The sequence below is a fragment of the Dasypus novemcinctus genome, chromosome 7, assembly GCF_030445035.2.
Source record: "Dasypus novemcinctus isolate mDasNov1 chromosome 7, mDasNov1.1.hap2, whole genome shotgun sequence".
NCBI lineage: Eukaryota > Metazoa > Chordata > Mammalia > Cingulata > Dasypodidae > Dasypus > Dasypus novemcinctus.
Genome location: NC_080679.1, coordinates 27,521,091 through 27,542,642, shown reverse-complemented (window position 1 = coordinate 27,542,642; position 21,552 = coordinate 27,521,091). Strand labels below are relative to the sequence as shown.

At 51.8% G+C, this 21,552-nt stretch overlaps 1 protein-coding gene and 1 long non-coding RNA gene across 2 annotated transcripts in view; one reads left to right on the top strand and one right to left on the bottom strand.

The window, feature by feature from the left end:
- On the bottom strand, nt 1-21,118 carry IGFBP5 (insulin like growth factor binding protein 5). Its single transcript, XM_004469596.5, has 4 exons — nt 19,690-21,118; nt 7,399-7,628; nt 6,483-6,602; nt 1-4,472 (listed from the first exon to the last, which is right to left on the bottom strand). The coding sequence occupies exons 1-4, from the start codon at nt 20,021-20,023 to the stop codon at nt 4,341-4,343; spliced, it is 816 nt and encodes a 271-aa protein (XP_004469653.1). The 5' UTR covers nt 20,024-21,118; the 3' UTR covers nt 1-4,340.
- Nucleotides 17,311-21,552, top strand: part of LOC105747207 (uncharacterized) — a 56,301-nt gene continuing 52,059 nt past the window's right edge. Inside the window, exon 1 of the long non-coding RNA XR_001119316.4 lies at nt 17,311-17,390. This is a non-coding gene — a long non-coding RNA (uncharacterized lncRNA). The remainder of the gene's footprint in view (nt 17,391-21,552) is intronic.

Genomic DNA, 21,552 nt, shown 5'->3' with positions numbered 1-21,552 from the left:
TAACTGAATGCATAACTTTATTAAATAAATGCTTTGCCATGACAAAAGACAAAGATCAGGAGTAACATAAATTATACGTTGAATAAATAGTATACAGCAAATCTTCACTTTTAATAAAACGTGAGATCCTCTGTTTGTTTGTTTTTTTCCTTTATTTTCTGAAGTACAAAATGCTGAACAGAAGATGCGCTCTTCCACATTCAGGTGATTCTTTTTTCTGCTTTTTTTTTTTTTTTTTCTCCACAAACTAGTTTTGTTTGTTGGTTTATATTTTTTTCATCCTTTTTACCATTAAAGATTATGAGCATTTATTTTTTTAAAAAACGAAAACAAAAAAGAAGAAGAGAACAGAGCTACGGTATGTATGTATGTCAAACTATTAAGAGCTACAGTAATATGTGCTGTGGTTATTGCTGTTAAAAAAACAAACCGGTAGGCAACTCGGAATCTGAAGGAATCTTGTCTGACAACTGTGCTATCCATGTGGGCTACTGTGTGGTGGTGGTGGAAGGTACCGGACTCAGGCTGTGACCAGGGACCAGAGAAGTGGGGTGAATGGGCGCAGGGCAGCTGGGAAATGCTGCCCCACTGCCCCTCTGTGTCTTCCCTTTCCCATCCAAAAGGAGTTACAGAGAGGAGGCCAGAGTCTGTGGAAGTGGCTAAACTATATACTCCATTAGAACACCAAGACAGTATTTTTTTTAAAAAAGAAACAAAAACTTAAAAGGAAAAAAAAAAAGTGGAGAAAGAGTGCAAAATCCTTCTTGCACTTTAGTGGTTTTAAAAATAAAGACAGTACAATGCCCAGGTTGCTGGTTGGTAAAACCCCCATTCCTTTGTCTCACCGCTTCTCAAAATATAGCCTCCTTGCTCTTGGAAGCCAACACTGAGAGAACAGAGGGTCTCCCCTCCTTGGCCCACTCCTCTGAAGTTCCCGTTCTGAGTTGGTAGAGAAGGGGAACGGACTGCCCCACCTTGCGGGGGGCTTGGTGGTTGCCTCAGCAGAGGAAGTTAACCCTGAAGGGTTACCATGGAGACCACAGAGGTGGTGAAGGGCAAGCGGGAGGAGGTGTGCGGGTTGAATGTCTCCAGGACTGTCTTTCCAGGCCTGGCTGTCAGTGAAACTATTGTTCTCTTCCTTCCCAGATGCCCTGCTTCGCCTGGCAGGGTCAGGGCAGGCTGGGGGAAGGAGGATCAGTCCTGGCGAGGTTCCTCTCAGTTACCTGGCAGTCTTGGGGGAAGACAGAGGTATCTTCTCCACTGCTGGAGTGAGGCATGTGTCAGAAGGGGGAAGAGACCTCCCATGGGGAGTGGGAGGACAACACTTAGACCTGAGCCTATGGAAGGACTTGCTAGGAGCCTGGAGTCCAAGGCCTCTATGTGAGTACAGAGTGGGCAGTGGCCAGTCCGGAGTCAAGGAGATGGACACCCTGCTCCAGACCTCACACACTCACACCATTCAAAACTTACCTTCCTGCCCACCCTGCCAAGGGAAAGAGGCTCCATCTTTCCTTCAAGGACTCCCTTCCTTCGGTCTCCTCGCCCCGGGCTAAGGCCAGAGCTCCCACTGGGAAGTTTAGTTCTCCAAGCCCATGAAGGTCCAGCTTCCTCTAGGGAGTGGCCTGCTGCACAGAATCATACCCTGCAAGCACTGATGACTGGTCAGTAGGCATGGGCTTTGGAAATCTGAACAATCTGGTGGAGTTAAACTAGGCCACAGCCCCCACGCGAGGGCTGAAGTAAAGAGCCAATGCAAGAGGCAGAGGCCCATTCAAAGTCCAGCAAGCAGTGCGGAAAAGGAGGGAACCCCCTTTCAGGAATCAGGGCCAGCCTTGTGAGGGTGTGGGGGGTGGTCTATGCAATTCCTGGCTCAGTCTTTTCTTAGGGGGAATGGTACCCCAGTATCCCCTTGGCAGCAGTATCTGCTGCTCAAGATCCATAGAAAAATGGGCAGAAAGAAGAATGAGGTGGAATAGGTTTAGGATACTGGCCTAAGACATATAGAAATGCTGAGTTGGGGGTTTGGGGACAGTTGTGCAGAGAGATGGGGCAGGCCGACATGGCAGGTCAAGTTTAAGTTCTCACTGCTGGCTTTCCCATCTGGCCCTTTGTCTCACGAAGACTGAACACCTCTCCCATCCCCATCCAACTGTCCTGTCAGGGGGAGTAAGAGATATCCCCCAAGGTCCATGGCTCTGCATTTTCCATTAGTTGAAATCAATTTGCTGCTTTGCTGTCCCTCTTCATTTGCCCCAAGTTCATGTATAAGTTGGCCTTCACTGGGTTATGCCATCAGGTACGAGTGGAGGGAGCTGTGTCCACACAGAAAAAGTCTCCTTTGCCGGTGTCCAAGCTCCCTTTCTTGGCAGGCTATCTCCAGCCTTAGAGGACAGACCCGAGGCCACCTATCAGTTGAGAAAGTCAGTGGAGATGCATTTTTCTTGGTTCAGAATCTGGCTGCCAAATGACAGATCCTCTTGAAGCAACCATTCCCTGGTTGTCCTGGACCTTCTTCCTTCCTCCACCCAAGGGAGGAAGCATGGACAGGCCAGAGTGGATGATGAGCTTAGGACACTTTGGCCTCAGTCTCTCATTGCAGCCTGAAGGTGGGCATCTGAACACAGTCTTGTCCCTTTGGAAACATGGCCAGTTTCTACTGATCCTTGTTCCCTCCTAGCTTCCTCACACACCAGAACCCATCTAATGTTACCCACCTTCCCTGGCTCTATGGCCTGCATGAAGGTCATTTCTATTTCACAACCTGTTCCCCCATTTTCATCTGTCCTTCCTCTTGACTTCCAGAGGCTTACAGAGTAGGGCAGGCAAGGAAGGTTCTACTGACTCTGTTCCCCTTTCTGTTGCTTTGCTCCCAAGCTAGAATGAGGCAGTTAGGCCCCTGTTCTTATCCATTTGGCCTCACCTGAACAATCAAGTTCATTGTTGCCCCTATATTTAAATGCTTTCTCCTCCATCTTACTCTTTGCCATCTCTCTTTCAATCTTTCTCCTTCTCTGCCAGTGGGAAGACTGAGAGACCTTCAAAATGCAGGCTCTGTCCAGATGAAATGAAAATGAAATGAACTTGGACCTGTTGGGCTACTTCAGAGTCTGAAGGCTAAAAGGGGATGTATTGGGGAGCATGGCGTGTGCACCATTGAGACTGGTGTCTACCAGGCTTGATGGCACACACATGCACACATGGACACATGTGCAAATGGGAAATCATTTAAAGAAATCCCATAGTCTGGCCCACAAAGGCTTGAGTTTGCAGCTCATAGAAACTGGTATGTTGGATTTTATCACTTTCCTGGTTTTCCCAGAACGAAGAGGCTCCTCACTGCCCCACAGGAACTACTTTGAAAAGTTAATGCAAACCATTGAAAGAAAGGAAGAGAGAAAGAAAAGAAATAAAAAAGTTTATATGCCTATATATGACTATATGGAGCTCTGTAGATAAATACAAGCTCACATTTTTTTTTTTTTTCCAGCCTATCCTCCCCCATGGAGGCTGTGCTAGTTGGGAATTGAATGAAATGAGGGGCTGAAACCATACACTAGAGGATGTGTTTTCAGTCACCCTGGAGAATGAGTGTATACTGATTTATGTATCTGCCTAGGAAAACCTATCTATATAATATTATTCAATTATTATTATTGTTTTTAAAGAAATGGAATGCATTTCAGTTTTGCTAAATTTTTGGGAGGGAGAACACTCTGCTGGCATAAGGAGAAAGGAAGGACAGGTTTGAGCCATCAAATTGCTGGCTGGAGGAGGAGATGGATCCAGGAGAGGCACTGGCAAGTGCTGTCTTTCCCTTTCGGCCCTCAACCAATCCAAACTGGGAAAACTCCAAGCATGTCACCCAATGCCACTTCTTGGACCACACTTTTTCCTGCTCAAACCTCTCCCCAACCAGGGCCAAGGGTTGGATGCGCAAGATGCATCTGGCCATGGCCCCGGGGACCTTTCCTTCCTGCCCACTTTCTTCTTTTCCTTCCCATAACTCTTTTCATCTCTCCCTCTCTTCAACACATTGGCTTTTTGCCCCTCTTTCCCTCATTATTCCTCTCTTCCCTTCCCTGTTCATTCGACTTGCCTCGAAAAGAAAACAATTTCAAAAGGGGGAGGTCTCCTCAGCTTTTCACGTCTCCGCTGTTGCCATTTTCAAAGTTGAGACCTTGCTAGAGATTCCGAGGTCCTCAGTTTCCTCAAATATCTATCTATATATTTTTTTCCCTTAAATGAGATGAAATGAGTGGCGTTCTGGGGTGGAGGGAGGCGCTGGCTGGAGTCGGGGCTGGGGGTGGGAGGGGGTGAGGAAAGGACGGGGAGGGGACGCATCACTCAACGATGGTGCCGTCGAAGGTGTGGCACTGAAGGTCTCCGTTGACATACTCCATGCCTGGCAGCTTCATCCCATACTTGTCCACACACCAGCATTTGCCACGTTTGCGGCCACGGGAAGGCTTGCACTGGGGGTGGGGAGAGCAAAAGGCAGTGAGGATGGCTGGGCCCAAGGCTCTACTTCTGTCTGGCCCTTCCTCTACCCCACCCCCAGAGAGGTCAGGGGGCTGCCCCGAACCTGGGGGTTCTGGAGTGCCCATCTCATGGGGGAGAGCCCAAGGAAAAGATGTGAATTTTGGCAGTCTGCCCGTGGTGGGCTCCCACAGCCTTTTTTTCATGTTACCCCTTGGGATTCCCAAGGAGACCTCCTTTTACAAAGCTACATGACCTTGATAGCAATGGAAATAGGAAGTATCACTTGCCCAGCTTTATCACACTGGCCACTGTTTATTTAACAAACAGTTATGGGAAGTGGATTTGGCTCAACTGTTAGAGCATCCGCCTACCACACAGGAGGTCCAGGGTTCAAACCCAGGGCCTCCTGACCCGTGTGGTGAGCTGGCCCATGTACAGGGCTGATGCACACAAGGAGTGCCCCGTGTAGGGGAGCCTCATGCGCAAGGAATGCGCCCTGCAAGGAGAGCCACCCTGCCCAGGAGTGGCACTGCATATACCAAGAGCTGATGCAGCAGGATGACGCAACAAAAAGAGACACAGATTGTCGATGCTGCTGACAAGAGTGCAAGTGGACACAGAATGATACACAGCAAATGGACACAGAGAGCAGATGGGGGGCGGGGGTAGAAATAAATAAATAAATCTTTAAAACAAAACAACAAACAGTTACGTGACACTTATTATAACCATAGGTACTGTTTTAAGCACTCTATAAATAACATAAACTCATTAGTCCTCATAATCCTGTGAGGCAGGCAACATTAAATAACTGGGAGCAGGGGCTGCATCTTATGGGCGGTAGAGCCAAGAGCTGGCCCGAGGCACTTTGGCTCTTAACCACTAACTTGGACTCAGAGTACCCTTGAGACAGTAGTTCTCAAAGCGGGTTCCCCTGACAGCACCATCAGCATCACCTGGGAACTCATTAGAAATGCAAAATTCTCAGAGTCCACCTCAGACCTGCCGATCAGAACCTGTGGGGTGGGGATTTGCCACCAGCGTTTGAACGAACCTCCCCCCCCCAGATGATTCTGATGCCCTGGACAGTTTGGGGGCCAATGTCTGAGGGCCCCGGAGACCCCTCTTCAATAGGCTCAGCGTTACTGTTAACCTAAAGCAGGGTTATTCAAAGTGTGGCCTGCCGAGGAAAGGTTCATGATTTGATTTCGGGTGGAAGCTGGAGAAAAAAATATTTTTAAAGTTATGTCTAAATAAATGTAAATATTGATGAAAAGATAGAGAGCTAAATAAATCAGAAAGGTATTTAAGTAGCATTTCCAACCTGTGTTGTGATGCAGTAACGTCAAGTCTCCTCTGGAAATGAATTCATATAAATAAAGGGAGGTGGAAGCGGACCTGGCCCAATGGATAGGGCGTCCGCCTACCACATGGGAGGTCTGTGGTTCAAACCCCGGGCCTCCTTGACCCGTGTGGAGCTGGCCCATGCACAGTGCTGATGAGCACAAGGAGTGCCCTGCCACGCAGGGGTATCCCCTGTATAGGGGAGCCCCACGTGCAAGGAGTGTGCCCCGTAAGGAGAGCTGCCCAGCGTGAGAGAAAGTGCAGCCTGCCCAGGAATGGCACCGCACGCACGGAGAGTTGACACAACGAGATGACGCAACAAAAAGAAACACAGATTCCTGGTGCTGCTGATTAAGGATAGAAGCAGTCACAGAAGAACACACAGCAAATGGACATACAGAGCAGACAACTGGGGGGTGGGGAGGGGGAGAGAAATAAATAAAAATAAATCTTAAAAATAAATAAATAAATAAATAAATAAAGGAAGCCCATGTAACTCTAAGGAGGTGACAGCATAGGATGGCGTGGGGAAAGCCGATTGTGGTACGGGGCTGGCTGTGTGCGGTTCAGGAAACACTCAGTCTGGAATGGGAGACATATATGCACCTGCACGAGGTCGAGGTTTCCCGCTAGTTGAACCTGGGGTAGAGAACCCGTACCTGCTTCCTCTTGTAGAATCCTTTGCGGTCGCAGTTGGGCAGGTACACGGCCCGGAGCACCATGCGGGGGCTGGCTTTGAGCTCCTTCAGGGAAGTCTCTATGTGTCTGCGGCAGGGGCCCTGTGTGTGGACAGGAAGGGTCACGAGAGGCCCGAGCGGGACCCAAGAGGAAGCCACACAGCTTTTAGAACATGCAGCTCTGGGCGTGGGGGTTCAGGTGTCCAAGGGGACGGCCCCTGGGAAAGCCACCACCTATTTTTTTTTTTTACATACCAGGGCCGGGGACTGAACCCAGGACCTCATACGCGGGAAGCTGGAGCGCAACCACTGAGCTACATCCGCTCCCACCACCACCTTTTGTTCCCGCCGGTTGCTCTCAGAGACCTCTCTTCCCTCTCACCCGCCATTCCCAGGGGCATGGACAAAAAGCGCGGCTGGCCAGGCCCATAGCCATGCTTTCCCATTTGTCTTCCATGCCGCCCACTCTCAGGGTTTGCATTTTGCTGAAGAATTTGTTCTTTTATGTGATCTATTTATCTTTTTAAAAAAAAACATTAAAAAAAAAAAAAAGAATTCGGCTCAGAGGTAGCCCTCTCTGGAGGCCTGAACCGCTGGCTAGGACTGTTCCCAGCTCCGGGGGTTTCACATGCCTGGCGAGCGGTGGGGGTGGCAGGCTGGCAACGGCCTTCAGTTAGCACCACCCGCACTGCCACGCACGTGCCCAAGCCACCCCCCCACCCCGTCCTTATAAAGGTAAGCTCTGAAGAGTTCCCTAAGAAGTCCTAAGTTGAGCTGCTGGGGCAAGCAGGAGGCCCTCTGCAGGGCCTAAACGCCCCCTGCGCCCACAGGTGCCCAAGTCAGGACGGTGGCCGAGGCCACTGGGCACGGACGTGGGGGGAGGCTTGTGGAGACTCACCTGTTCCGACTCCTGTCTCTTCTCAGGGAGGACGACGACCCGGGGGTGGGCGGTGTTCTCAGCCCCGCTCAAAAACTTGGCCTGGCTCATCTGCTTTCTGCGGTCCTTCTTCATGGCCTCGGCCTTCAGCTCCGAGATGCGGCTGTGCATGGGCCGGAAGATCTTGGGGGAGTAGGCCTCCTCGGCCACCTCGGAGGTGGTGGGCTCCTCGTGCTCCTGAGAGTCTTTGTCTGCAGGGATGGGTAGACAGAGGGTCAGCGGCTGGCTGAGGCACCTGGTTCGGGTGGGTTTGGGGCAAGGGGAGAAATGAAGGGTGGAACAGATGGGGTCTCTGCCCTCCGGGACCTTCCCGGATTCAGGAAGGTAGGGAAATGGAAGCCAGGAATAAGCGTCGCCCCTCACTCAAGGGGTGGGAAGTTTCTGGCATGCTTGGCATCTCATGGAAGACGTCCTGGGCCAGGGGGGTCTGGCAAATGGTGCGCTGATTTTCAAGGGGAAGTTTGATGGGAGGGAGGACAGTCTGTGGGGAGGAAGAAGGGTGAGGGGTGCCCTTCCTGCTTAAGGCTGAGGATGCCCTGAGCCCCTAGCCTCAGCCTCAGCCCGTGGTGGGCCACTTTGCTCGCTGGGGAGATGGCCGAGGAGAGGGGGAGCCGGTCAGAGAAGGGGGGCAGAGCTGTAAGAAGAGGCCTGGAGGTTTAGCCAGAGCAGGGAGAGGAAAGACCCAAACTCTCCTCTTCGTGTGGTCCTTGCACTTTCAGAACTGCTGGGAGTTGAGATATATTTGGGCTGTGAGGCCATAGGAGGAAGGGGCCCGGAAGAGGGTTGCGGCAGAACCAGAACCGCAGGGCCTGGAGGGGATCAGGCCTGGGCCACTGGAACACGGCACTTGCTCCCAGCTCTGGCGCTGTGCTCTGGGCCCTGGTGTCGGGGACATTACTCAGCTCCAGGCTGAGAGAGGACAACAGCTGGCAGGGCCAGAGCAGTTATATATAGAGTGACTCGGTGACAGTCTATACTTAGCTGACTTATGACCTTTAAAGAAGTAGGTCTTTGTTCATTTATTCGTGGATCTGTTAATTCCACCCTTCCCTGGCCTTTTCCTAGTCCACGTATTTCAGTTAAGTTCTTCTGGCACTGGCCTCCTTCTCGGGGAGCCCCGTTTGCCCTCCTCAGCTCCTGGGTCCTGCTGGCCTCGATGGACCCAGAGTGGAGAGACCTTAGACTGCTGTTCCCCGGGGCCCAGCGGAGAGTGCAGGGAGGCCATGCGTTTATTGCTCTCTCTTCTTTTCAGATGCTTGTAAAAGGAAACAGGGCTTGGGGTGACCTTAAGTAACTAAAATGGGGTGAAGGACACGCCTCTGTCCCCTCACTCGCACATCCACTTGGACAGGGCCCCCAGAAGCATGAGGACCAGGCAGCAGGCTGGGAAAGAGGTGAAAGGGGAGGAATTCAAGGAAGTGGGGTGCCAGGAAAAGGGGGCTTTTTGAGAACCCACAGTTGCACATCCCCCAGGCACGACTAGAGCCTGACCGCTGAGCTCTTAGCTCAGGCCCAGTGCCAGGTGTGTGCAGGCTGTGGAGGCCTGGCCTAACCTGGTCTGGGAGGCAGGAAGCACCCAAACACCCGTGCCTCCGTTGGCACAGATTTGTCAAGTTTAACCAAAGAGGTATCGGTCATTTAAGGCCCTGGTGTGGAAGTTCCCACCCTGAAGGAGCCTCCAAGCATTTTCCTGGCTCTGGGTGGTGGGTTAATTTGCCTATCTATCCACAGGAGAGGAGGGGCAGTAGTTACTGGAAGGGAAGATGAGGTAGGGAAAGCAAATACTGGGCAGAAGCGTGACCTGGGCAGAAACGCGACCTGGCCAAATGGAATGTGAGGGTCCCAGGCCCCTCTGGCCTGTCACCCCTCTCTCTAGGTGTCTTTGTGTGCCCAGCACCCTGACTCAACTTTATCAAAGTCTGCTGGAATGATTCATATTCAACACAGTGATGTGCCTTGTGGGCAGAATGCAGCAACGTAAGGATTAGTTAAAAAGAGTGCTGTTTTGGGGTCAGCCAACTTTTCTTCGTTGTGGGGCAAGTTAGAACGGGGGTGGGGATGAAGGGAGGAGTGTGGCTGGCTTGGGGGGTGTGGTGCAAATCAAAAGGCTAAGTAAGACTCTGTCCTCTGTTACACAGGTCCAGACCCAAGGTTCGAGGCTTGGGGAAAGAGGAGACGAGGGGTCCTGGGTGACCCCAGGCATTCTAATCCTCAGAAAGCAGTTGGTCCCTGCTGGAGGGAGGAGATCAAGGAACGGCTGCCATGGAGAGGCTGGGGGCGGAGGGCATGCCGGTGGGGCTGGGCTCCCACAGTTTGCCTCTCGGAGGGGAGGTGCCCCGGGGGGCTGGCTCACCCCAGCTGGCGGCACCTGCTCCTGCTTCCTTCCAGTAGACCCTTTTGTTCATCCCCCTGTGGTCAGGCAGAAGCAACTACATACGCATCTCCCAGTGGTGCTCTTTCTAATTCTCAAAGACATCTGAGAGGGGTGCCACCTGTCCCCCTCTGTCCCTATGGTCAGAGAGTCATTTTAGCTCATCCTCTCTCCATTTCACTTTTTAGAACTTTTTCTTAGAAGTGCTGTGGGCCATGCTTAACCTTTAATAATCACCCTTCCTTGGAGGAAGATGGGGCTGCTTTTACCTGGGACCAAACAATGGAGATGCTAGGAAGTAAAATGTAGATTCCTGTGTCCTTCATTGAGGAATACAAAACGATTTTGCAAACTCTCTCCTTTCACCCCCTCACCAAGGCGGGTCTGCTGAGGGTATAGCCTCCCAAGAGTGCTGGCTCTTTGGCTGCTTCTGAAGGGCAGGCTTAAAGGTTTGATGCGCCTCCTGGCTTTTGGTGCCACCTAACCCCATGGGGACTATTACTTCGGCAGCGGGAGAGTCGAGTATCAGCTACTGATCAGGATCTTGTGGTCACCTGAAGGCTCCAGAGAGACAGTGGAAACTTGGAGGGGAGCCAATGCAGAGTCACGAAGATGAAAGGATTAGAAGGACCTGGAGCAGGACTGCCACAGCCAGCTAGGGCAATATGAGATGAGCTTCAGGACTGTGCCATTCTCCACATCTCAGAAAACACAGAAGGGGCTGGGTGCAGGCCCAGCTGCTGTGTGCCCAAAGGTGCCCTGGTGTGGGCACAGCCCAAGTGCATGCACCCTAACCGAGCTCAGCCATTCCCTCCAAACCTGCCCACTTGCAGGAGTCAGAAGGCTCCCCAGTGGAAGCTGGCACATACCCACAAGCAGCATTCCCAGCGCCGCCCTGCCGCCGTATCACGGCAATGGGTGGCTCCAGTTGCTGACCTGCTGCTGCTGCGTCCTGAAATATACCTTTCTACCTTGGGGCTCTTAGCCCTGCCCTGGTACCATGAAAAAGCCTGGTTCTGGACTGGGGGTAGTTTCCCACTCTATCCTAACTTCACAGTCAAACATAAGAGAAAACAGGGTGGTCCAGGTATTGTGAATTGGTTTCCAGATGTGGCAGAAACAGGTGTCGTCAGAATTCACGGCCCGGGAAGAAGGTAGGGCTTAGCCAGGCCACCTGGACCTGGGGGAGGAAGGTCTTTTTTTCTAGCTGGAAGACAAGATGGAGACACCGGGAATGTCTCTGCAAGGAATGAAAAGGGGGTTGGGTTTCCTCTGGCTCTCATTCTAGCTTCCTCTGTGGAATTTAAACCGTAAACTTCTTAAGGGCAGGGCTTTGTCATTTATTTTTGCCTCTCCAGCACACTGTGGTCAACAGATACTATTTAAATGGAGAGATGCACGAATTTGCCCATGAGACAAAGAAGTGGGTCTAGCTGCATTTCTGATAACATCAACTGGGCCAAGCAAGAGGTCAGCAGATGCCTCGAGAGGTCATCTCACCCATGCCTTGCCTTTGAGCAAGAGAACTGTGCCACAGAAGGGAGTGGGGGACAGAGATGAGCAGCAAGGAAGCTGGAAAGGAGAGGCCCCCTAGGTTTACCAGTCTTCTCTTTGGTCTAAGGCTGTACTGTCCAATTCAGTAGCCATTCATCACATGTGGCTATTTAAATCAATATTTATTCATTAAAAATAATTTCTAATAAATTTTAAAAATCCAGTTCCTCAGTTGCTCTGGCACTTTTCAAGTGGCTCAATAGCCACGTGTGGCTGGCGGTTACCATACTGGCCAGAGCAGATAGAAAACATTTTCACTATGGCAGAATGTTCTATTGGTCAGTGCTGGAGAGAAGGACAGACCTGTGGTTGCATGTGGATGAAAATAGTAAGGCTGAGGCTATACAGCTCCCCCTCTTCCACTCCCACATTCGCCTTGTTTCTTAGCCAATCTGCAGCTTCTTGCTCTTTGCTACAACATTAGGCTCACGGGAGAATGATGGTTCGGCTGCTCACTATATTAAAAAAATTTAAGACATGTTCTAGTTTCCTGGAGTCAAGACAGTTTCCCAGCTGTGATGCCAAATGACTCAATTACACTGTGTGTACGTGTGTTTGCAGAGAGAAAAGGGACAGGGATGGCAAGGAAGGGCTGTGGAGCCTTCCAGGGGAGCTGCAGTGCCCCTTCTCCTACCTGTTCCAGCAGTGACCAGCACCTGCCTCCCCCGGTCTCTTTTGGAAGAAGCTGTTTTCTTTTCCTCTGTGGTCAGGGGTAGGCATGCTTGTTATGGGCTGAGAAGGAAAAGGGCATTAACTTTTCTAGAGGAAAATGAACCCAAACAAGTGTCATCCTAAGGAACAGGCACGAGGAGGAAGAGGGCCAGGAGGAAGATACTGGAGGGAAGTCTGCTGGCGTGGGGTGAGTGGCAGAGGCAGGGAGCAAATGTAGAGTCTGTTTTACTGGACAATGAGGGTGACAGACTCACCCAATGAGCTCCTTTGCGGCCCCCATCCCATTTCAAGATAAGAGAACTGAAGTGGTTAGGTGCTGTAAACCAACAGCAAAGTTGGTCAAGGTAGAAGTGCAACATCTCTGTTTTGACCTTATAGCCCAGTGGATAAAAATTCAGAATCAGGAACTAGACCACACAGGTTCAAATCCCAGCTCCACTACTTAATAGGGAAGTTACTTCCCTTCTCTTTTTCTGGTTTTCTCTTGTGAACATGGGGAGGATAACAATAACTCCTTTCCTATAAGAGCTATGAAGAGTGATGAGCTAAGTGCTAATTAACTCTTAGTACAGCCCCGGTCTTTATGGGTTTCTGCTGCCTCTGGCATCCTTTGTTCCCTCAACTAAAAATGTGGTTGCTATGGACCTGGACCTGGCGGATAGGTGTCAAATAGATGGCTCTACCCTTGTCTCCAAAGAGCCTGATCACCCCAAGTAAGAAGGGCTGTGCACAGGTGCTTCTGGGAACTAGTCCTCACAGAACTCACCCTGGAAGTTCTTCTCTCTGTCTAATCCAATTCTTTCAGGCTGCAATAAAGCACTAGATCTCCTTCCCTAAGGAGGAGAAAAATGACCAAGCACATGCCAGTGTAGATGTGATCAATTTACACATAGGGAATAGACACTTTTGCACAGCTTTCTCCAAAGATGAGCATCTCCAGTCAGGTTTCTTTGGGAGTTGGGAAAGGGGGTGCCTGTTGAGAAGAAATCAATGTTGATATCTGCTCCCCATACGCATCCCATGAGAAGGTAACGTTGAGGCCAGCTGGGGTCTGTGCACAACCTCTGAACAAGAGCCAGAGTGGGGCCGAGGAGGTGGGGAAGCGTACACCACTGCTCTCCCCTGGGGTCCCAAGTTGAGTTGCTCACTTAGAATTAGGCAGCCGCCTTCCCCACATTGTACTGACTGACCAGAAGGGGGCAGCAGGGAGCCCACAGCACTGTGTTCTTTCTCCTTGGTGGCCCCAAGAGAGGCTTTGTTTGGGGTCACACAAGGGAGGGTTCAGTGGTAACCAAAGTTTAGACTCTTGGGAAGCAGGAGGAGAGTGTGGAGGGCAGCTTCCCTTCTCAGGGGAGAGAGGGATGGCTGGTGACCTCAGCCTTGTTCAGTGAGATGGCCATTGGAAATGTGTGGCCAGTATGACTGTGGACCTGAACTTTTAAATTTGTTTAATTTTAATTATTTAAGGTTAAAAGCTGACATTTGAGTCAGTTATTGCTTTAGGTGTGCTTGTGTATTTGAGTCTACTTCAACTGTAAATTTTATGAAATAAAAATACAGATGAAGTATTTCTGATGAAAATGTCATGTTTGAATTGGGATGTGCTCTGAATACGAAGACTTCATAGGAAAGAAAGAATAGAAAATATCTCAATAGATTATTTTGAGTACATGTTGAAAAGATAATCATTTGGACATATGGAGTTCAAATATATTATTAAAACCAATTCCACTTGTTTCTTTTTACCTTTTAAAAAATGTGGCTACTAGAAGATTTAAAATGATGTATGTCACTTGCCTTATATTTCAATTGGGCAGCACGATTCTAAAGGATTTGGAAGAAGAGTCATTTTAGCTGGGGTGACAGAGAGAAGGTACAGTTGTGAGGGTATTATCTGAGCAGTTCGGGATAATTGGAGTCCACTTACAACGTCTTTCCTCCAACAGCAGAGGTTCCTTTGGGGCCTGGACCTGAGTTTAAATTCAATCATGGGCTTGTCCAGATCTGAGAGTTTGGGATGAGGGATCAAGGATGAGATAAACTATTCACTTTAACCCTCTCCTAGGGCTTACTGGGAGGGCCGAACCTATTAGGAGGAAGGGTAGATCTCATCCATCTCTTTCTCAAGCATCCCCAAATGAAAGCTGCCTCTACCTCCAACATCTATTCAGCAGAGACTCTAGCAGTTCCTGGGGCTCCAACTAAAGCCCCAGGCTGTAATTCAGGGGAAGCCTACCTCTCGCCACCACACCCTCATTCCATCCAACACAAGGTAGCCCTCTTGCTCTCTTCCTTATCAGCTTTTGCCGGGCCCCTCCTTTTCTCTTTCTGTGGGAATAGCCAAGCTCATCCCACCCCGCCCCATCCTCCCACACCTCAGCTCCTGCTGTCCCACTTGCCTGGCCCCAAGTAAGGCCTGTCTTGCCAAGGGAAGACAGTACTGTGTTCACCTTAGAGACTGTATCCTGCCCTCCCAAAGCCAAAGGGCAGCCGGAGTGCTCCCTGTCCTTCTGGAAATGAGGCTTGGCTTAACACCACCCCTTCACACCCTTGGCACACTCCCTGACCAAACCACTGGCCTAGCCGAGGCTCGGAGCCGGGTTTTATGAATGTGCAGGCAAAGGAACTGAACAAAAAAAGTGACTGGAAATGACAGGGGCATGGGTAGCTGTGTTCTCCACTTTTGGGCTGCTTCACTCCTTCCCTTACCTCCCCCACCCCAAAATAGAGCACCCCCAAATTCTGAGTTCTTATTTCATCACCACCAACCCCACCAGATGACTGTGCCAGGCAACGTTTTCCAAAGGCCTCACTGCCAGTTAGACCAGGCTGAGTCAAGGGCCCTCGGGACAAGCAAAGAAAGTCGGGCAGCATGGCCTGGAGGAGGACAAGAGGCAGCAGGGAGCCAAGCTCTAGCACTGTCTTTACCACTAATCTTCGGCAAGTGACTTCCCACTCTGGGCCTCAGCGTCCTCATCTGCAAAATGAGGGCCTTGACTGCAGTGATCGCTGTGGGTTCCTTCCAGCCTCAACATTCTTTGGCCCATACCCAGACAATTCCTGGAGAGAAGCTAGGACTAAATTAAGCTGAGTGGCCAAGCAGGAAAGGCCACTTCCCCTCTAGACAGAGATTTCCTGTTATTCCTCTGGATTTGTTAAAAAAAAAAAAAAGAAAGAAGGAAGGAAGGAAGGAAGGATGGAAGGAAGGAAGTGATATCATAAAACTCACGGAGGGAAGTGGAATTGGAAACAATGGGGCGGGGGAGGGGATTCTCTTTGTTGGAGAAGGAGGGAGAAAGTAGAAGCCTACACTAACTTCTTCATTTATTTATTTTTGCATACATGTACTCATCTTACTGTTTTGGTAAACATATCCAGATTACAATTTAGGGATGGTCTCTGGGATTGCAATGTTTGGACCAACAGTATAAAATCACAAAACACAAAAAACCCTCCCAGTTGCCTTCTGGTCTCTCCTGGCCACCATTCTCCTGTGTCTTCACTTCTGCCCTCCACCCCCCCCTCACCCCCCACCACCTCTGACCCCTTAGGGGCTCCCAGTCTGTTTGTGGTATTCTCCTGGTTCCTGGATGCAGTGGGTCTGGAGTGTGGTGATCTCGTTTCCAAAACTATTTCTTCCCTCCCCCCTCACCCCCCCAGTAACTCAAAGTTTCAGAGACATTGCTTAGTACAATGTCAAAACTTTAGGCAAACGTGACTTCCCCTCTCTGCTCCTAATGGGGGTATGTGGGGACTGGGGTGTACTCCAGGGACACGCCCTTTGCTTCAACCCTTACCCTGACTCTGGCTCCTGGGTGGGCCCAGTCCTCTCCCAGCAGTTGCAGGCCCTCTGCCTGCTCAGCTCCCCTCCACAAGTCCCAGGACTAGCTCACAACTGCTCTTAGAACACACATCCTCAGGTGATGACTTAGGGTTGGGGTGGGGAATGGAGAAAGGGGGCAGGGAGGAAGAGAGGGAGGGATAGCAGAGGGTAAAAAGAGAAATGTAAAGAAAAAGCTCCCTCACTGTAGCCAACTGTGCTTGTCCTTCCAGTCTGAGCTGACATTGCAGAAGGAGGGAAAAGAAGAGGGGGGCAAAAGGCAAGGAAAGTCAAGTTAAAGCATGGTCTCTTGTCTTTCCAGCTCCAGTTTTCCTTGGCTAGGGGTACAGCCAGCCTCTCAAAGACGTGTTTCAAATGGATCCGGGTGCGGGTGGGAAAGGAATCTGGCTCCTTCAGTTTTCCATGATCTTGTTCAACCCAGACATAAATTTGGCCAACAGACCTAACTCTGGAACTCGACTGCAACATGGCATTTGGATCATGCTTGCAACTCAAAGATGCAAAGACTGAATTGTTTTATTTATTTTTCCCCAGAAGGATATTTTTGGCCCCTCTTTCTCTCCTATTTCTCAGTGACAGAACTGAAACCCAGATTCCCCTGTCCCCCAAATAATAAGTATAATGGGAAGCTCTGTGGGGGTCCCCTGACTCTCCCCCTGGTTTATTTTGGTTGGTTCCTCTAGCCCCCTGCCTCTTCCCACCTGCCCCTTTGCCGGGTCTTTTCGGGCGCACCTCGCACAGGCTGGGGTTCGCAGGGCTGGAGGGGTAAATGTCCGGCCTCAATCCGGCCTCCTTGACTTGCTTTCTGCTTCCCCTACTCATCCTTTCCGTCTCCGAGGCCGCTCAGGGTGCTCCGGGCGCCTCCTCCAGCTCGCCACACAAAGACTCCAGCGTGGGCACTTCTCATCACGTCCCAAACTGGAAGTCTCACCTAATTCCGTAAGTATGCGCTGGCGTCCAGAAAGCCCCAAGACCCCTCAGCCAAACGCCCTGAGCAAAGCCGGGTCCTTCCTTGATCCCAGCCAGCTCACCGATATTTATGCGCTCTGCCTGGTAAATAACTCCCGTCTGTCGCCTTGCCTCCCCTCCCCGCCCCCGGCCTCTCACACACGTCCCTCTGTTTCTATATCTATCTCTGCTCCTGAACTGGTCAAAATCAAATGCAGCACCAGGCTTGGGCTCAGGGCCCACTCCCTCCCCAGTTGCTCAGTAACGCGCCTAGCAAAACACCCGCCCCAGCCCCGCCCCCTCTAGCCTCATCCTCCCAGAAGCTTTGGCGGTCTGCCACCTCACTCTCCTCCGCTCCCCAGTTCTGATTCTAGAAATGCACTTTTTTTTTTAAATTGAAAAAATATATTTTGCAACCGCGGGAGGGAGAGGGCAAAGTCAAGTTCGCCTTGCTCAATTTGGCGCGCGAGGGGGGGGGGGAGGGGGTGTTGGCGGTTGAGGGGCAGGAATTTTGGCGGGAGGACCCAACACTCTCCTTCTCCATCTGTCCAGTTTTCCTCTCCTTGGGTAAGAATCGTCTCTGCGCCATCTCTAACTTTTTTGGGAACCCACCCAATGGCTCTCCGGCTGAAAGTCTCTGGCCAGGAGCGCGCACTCCCACCCCATCCGGCTGGGAGCTAGACAGAAGCTGAGCGCAGCCTACGGCACCCGCCGCCCGCGAGGCACCTGCCTTAAGTCGGAGGGAGTCCGCGAGCAGGGCGGGAGAAGTTGCTACTCTTTTGGCCCAGAGGGATCTCAAAGGTGCAGGGTGAGGAGGGAGCAGGGGTGGGGGAGGTTGCTCCTTGCTGGCGCAGAGGGATCCCGAAGGTGCGGGATGAGGAGGGAGCGGCCGAAAAGTCTCAAGTGGAGCCTGCTTGGGACAAAAGCCGCGGACTGGAATGGGTTGCACTGGGAAGGTGGCGGCGCCTCTCCGCTCTCCAGGCAGTGGCGCGTGTCGCGCCCTGCACACCGACCACACCTTACCCACCGTCCAGAAAAGCTGGCGGGGATGCGGCTGAGGGATACCTCGCATAATTTCCGCGGCACCGGATTGTTCTTGAGAGCCTCGTTTGCAAGCCAGGAAATCAATGCATAACTTTCCCCCGTGCTAAGCGTTTCCAAATCTGCATCCCGCAAGATGAAGGCGGGCGGAACCGCCTTTGAGCCGTGGCTCTTAGTAAAAATAACCCGATAAGTGGGTCTCTGGAGTCTCCTGGGTCTGCACTTCGCCTTCCTTTTTCCCCCTAAGGCTGCTACCCGGAAAGCAACAGCTTTTTGCAAAGCTGGAGGGGCATTCTGAACTTGAACCTGGGAGAGGTTGAACTAAAAGCTCTCCTGCCTCTGGTTAAGGGCCGACTCACTCCTTTCTTACATGCTAGTGTCTGTAATTTGCACTTAAGAAGACTACAGTGGAGGTGGTTATGCCAAATGGATAGGAGGGGAAAAAGGGATTGTCCCAGTAAGAAATTGCTCTGGATAAACGTTATTTCTCCAAGTCTTAATAACCCCTCCCTCTTGGAGACAATTGATAACCAGGCTGGTGTCTGAGAACCTGTGGACAATGCATTAAATTTAAAAGAAAAAAAAAGTAGGATCAGGTAATTCCGAAGAGAAACCCAGCCTAAGGGGGCAGAGCCATTCTGATTGAACAAGTAGCTCTGTCAATCATTTAAACCCTAGACTCCTGGCGCGGAGGGCTTAGGGGCGGGGCATCCCGGGGGCGGGGCAGCCGGGAAGCAGAGAGGAGGCACTCCGTGAGTGGCTTTGCTGTCTCCGCCCCCTTAATTTTGCATTCGGAGATTCAGGGCCCCTCTGTGCTTTTACACCACAACCACTTGTGATCTGGCTTGAGAGGTTGGGGGTGGGGATGGGGGGGATTAGCACAGGCGGGGGAAATTGGGAGGTGTGAATCTCACTGCCCTCTTGCCTCCCAATCCTATCTGCACTTTACCTCCTAGGTAAACTCTGAACTGCGGAGGGGGAAAAAGGAACCAGATTCGGGGACGAAATCCAGCACAGAATACCAGTGCCCTCCTTTCTCCCTCTTCCCCCGCCCCCCACGTTCCCCACGTCTCCCATGTCCCCACCGCCTCCCATGTCCCCACCGCCTCCCATGTCCCCACCGCGTATCTAAAGTGTTCCTTCCCTTCCGGGCTGGGGAAAGAAAGCACTTTAATATGTTTCACCACCTACCACAATCAATCATATCAAGTTAAAAGCGATGGGTGTGCACGTGAGAGCGGGGATCGAAACCCCCACCCAAAAGGCATTAACTACCTAAGGTGCCTGCGCGTGTTGGTGTGGAGGGAGAGAAACGTCGGTGGGGGGGGGGGGGCAAGGGGGTTGGGAGGGACAAAGGTGGAATTAGTTCTCAAGACGCGTAACGCCCCCTTCTCCAGTCCCCCAGTTTAAACAAAAATATTAACAACAAAAATTTTCCCCCAAGGTCTGGGAAAAACGTATATGGTGCGGGGTGGAGGAGGGAGTTGATAATGGAACATATATAGCTTCTCATACTGGGGATTGGGTACCAGAGAATCTGGACTTTGAGGTCGAAATGAATTGTCAGATTGAACTGCGGGGAGGGGTGGGGTGGGTTGGAGTGCGGGCAGAGGGCAGGAGAAGGATCGAAAACTGGAAAAGCCTCGGCTAGATTGCAGCCCAGTGTGTCAGGATCGGCCAGGGCTCCAATTCTGAGGTACCGGGACCCTCCCCGCCCCTACTCCCGGCTACACCCCGGCTCTAGGCCACTGGCTGGGCAAGCGCGCGCGTGCAGCGGTGCTGGGTCCCTCCCCGCCCCTGCGCTCTCTGCTCTGAGCGCGCTCACCGATCTTGGCTTGCCGGGTGTAGTTCTTTTCGTTGGTGCAAGCTGCACGGCCGTACAGCATGGCGTTCAGCGGCTGCTCGTCGTCCTGCCGCGGGAGGCAGCGCAGGTTCCTGCCGCAGTTCTCAGTGTAGACGCCGCACGACTGCCCCTCGACCAGGGCGCAGGTCATGCAGCAGCCGCAGCCGGGCTCCTTGACCAGCTCGCAGCCCACGGGGCTGGGGGGGCACATGGACAGGGCTTTCTCGTCGCAGGGCTCGCACTGCACCAAGGAGCCCAGGCCCTGGGCCGGCCCCGCGCAGGCGGCCAGCAGCAGGAGGACCGCGGTGAGCACCATCTTCTCCGAGTCTCCTCCTTTACCTCGGGGCGGGGCAGGAGAGCGCGAGTTTAGGGAGAGAGGGGGCCGAGAGGTGGCCGGAGACTTTTTGGTTTTAATTTCTGGCAGATAGAGCAGGTGCCCTCCCTCAGGCACTTGCAAAATTCAGGGAGAGGTGTAAGGTTGAGGTGCCTGCAAGCTGGCCCCAGTTGCAAGAATTAGAGACTTGCAACAGGTTGTGGGGGAAAGAACAGCGCCAGGTGCACGCAGAGGAAATGGAGGCCAGAGAAACCCCCAAACCCGCGCTGGTCAGAATTGCAAGGGGCAAAAAAGCCACAAAACTGCTCGCCCTCAAGCACCCACCGGAATAATGAGCTCGGAGGCTGTGGGAGAAAAGAGAGGAGGGGGAGAAAAAGGGAGTTGTCTTTGAAAATTTTGTTTAAAATCTCAGTCACACCCAGCTCCTTTCTAACCCTCAGCTGCCAGCGGCGTGCGGCTGCTGCGGAACAGGTAAAAGGCGGCGGCTGCCGATAAAGTGGGGGGAAAAATGTTGAGATCAAGAAAGTGAAAAAATGGAAAAACCTAGCACCTCTTTTCTCCTACTCTGCTACCACCTTTTCGAAATTCGCAGGTTCTGCGTAAAGCCCAGAGAAAGGTGCAAACTGAGGAGGGGGTCAGTAAAAGGAGCCGGGGGAGGGGGGAAAAAAAAGGAAAAGCCCCACGCCGCCTTTCGCCTTTCGCCTTTCAGCTCTTCCCTAGCTCTTCTCCTTCTCGGCAGAAGTTTCCAAAGAGACTACGGGCTCCGATGGAGCGGGCGCTTTTAAATACACGGCCCCTGGCTGGCAGCCAGTTTGTAGCTGCAATTTGAGCTCCCCAACACCCAACCCAGGCAAGGATGCCAAGGAGTCTGCAGCGCAAACTCACATGGGGTGGGGGCGGGGAGCGGCCCTCTAGACACCCCGGGGGCTCCCCTTCACGCCCTCAACAGTACCCTCCTCCCTCCGGAATGTAAGAAAGGGGCACAGGGACAGGCCTTGGGCCACTGAGAAGGGGGAGGTGGAGGAGGTCGAGTGCAAGAGAGCTGTGGAGCAGAGTGGACACAATGAGGAAAAGAACTCCGTCTCCCCCTCCCTCCCACCCTTTTACTAGTCAAGGCACAGGCTGGAGGGAGAAGCATTTTCTTAGTAGCCAACTGGATATACACAGTGCAGGGGAAAATCTTCCCCAGCTTTGTAAAACGACTCTCTGCTAGTGCTTAGGTTCCTGTATAAAGTGTGTGCCTGTGTGTTGGGGGACAGGGGGGCTAGGGTGGGGATGCGGGTAGTGTAGAATGGCCAGCGGTGTGCAGTGAGCTAAATGAAATAAATAAAGAAAAAACCTGGATTTCCCCCCAAAAGTCTGCGGAGAGAGGATTTACTCTATTGCTGGTGAAGGGGCTGTCTTTGGTCATAAGAGGTGATAACTCTCCTTCAGCTACATTTTAGCCCAGGGAACCTATGTGTTGTGCGTATTTGCACGAAGGGACCTTCACACAAGCCCCATTGTTGGGA

What these genes read in the sequence shown, in the direction of transcription:
- IGFBP5 (XM_004469596.5), bottom strand. Translation starts at nt 20,023, where the DNA reads ATGGTGCTCACCGCGGTCCTCCTGCTGCTGGCCGCCTGCGCGGGGCCG. An exon ending in CACCCGGCAAGCCAAGATCG is followed by an intron (nt 7,629 to 19,689) that starts GTGAGCGCGCTC and finishes CCATCCCTGCAG; the next exon opens with ACAAAGACTCTCAGGAGCAC. An exon ending in AGAGACAGGAGTCGGAACAG is followed by an intron (nt 6,603 to 7,398) that starts GTGAGTCTCCAC and finishes GTCCACACACAG; the next exon opens with GGCCCCTGCCGCAGACACAT.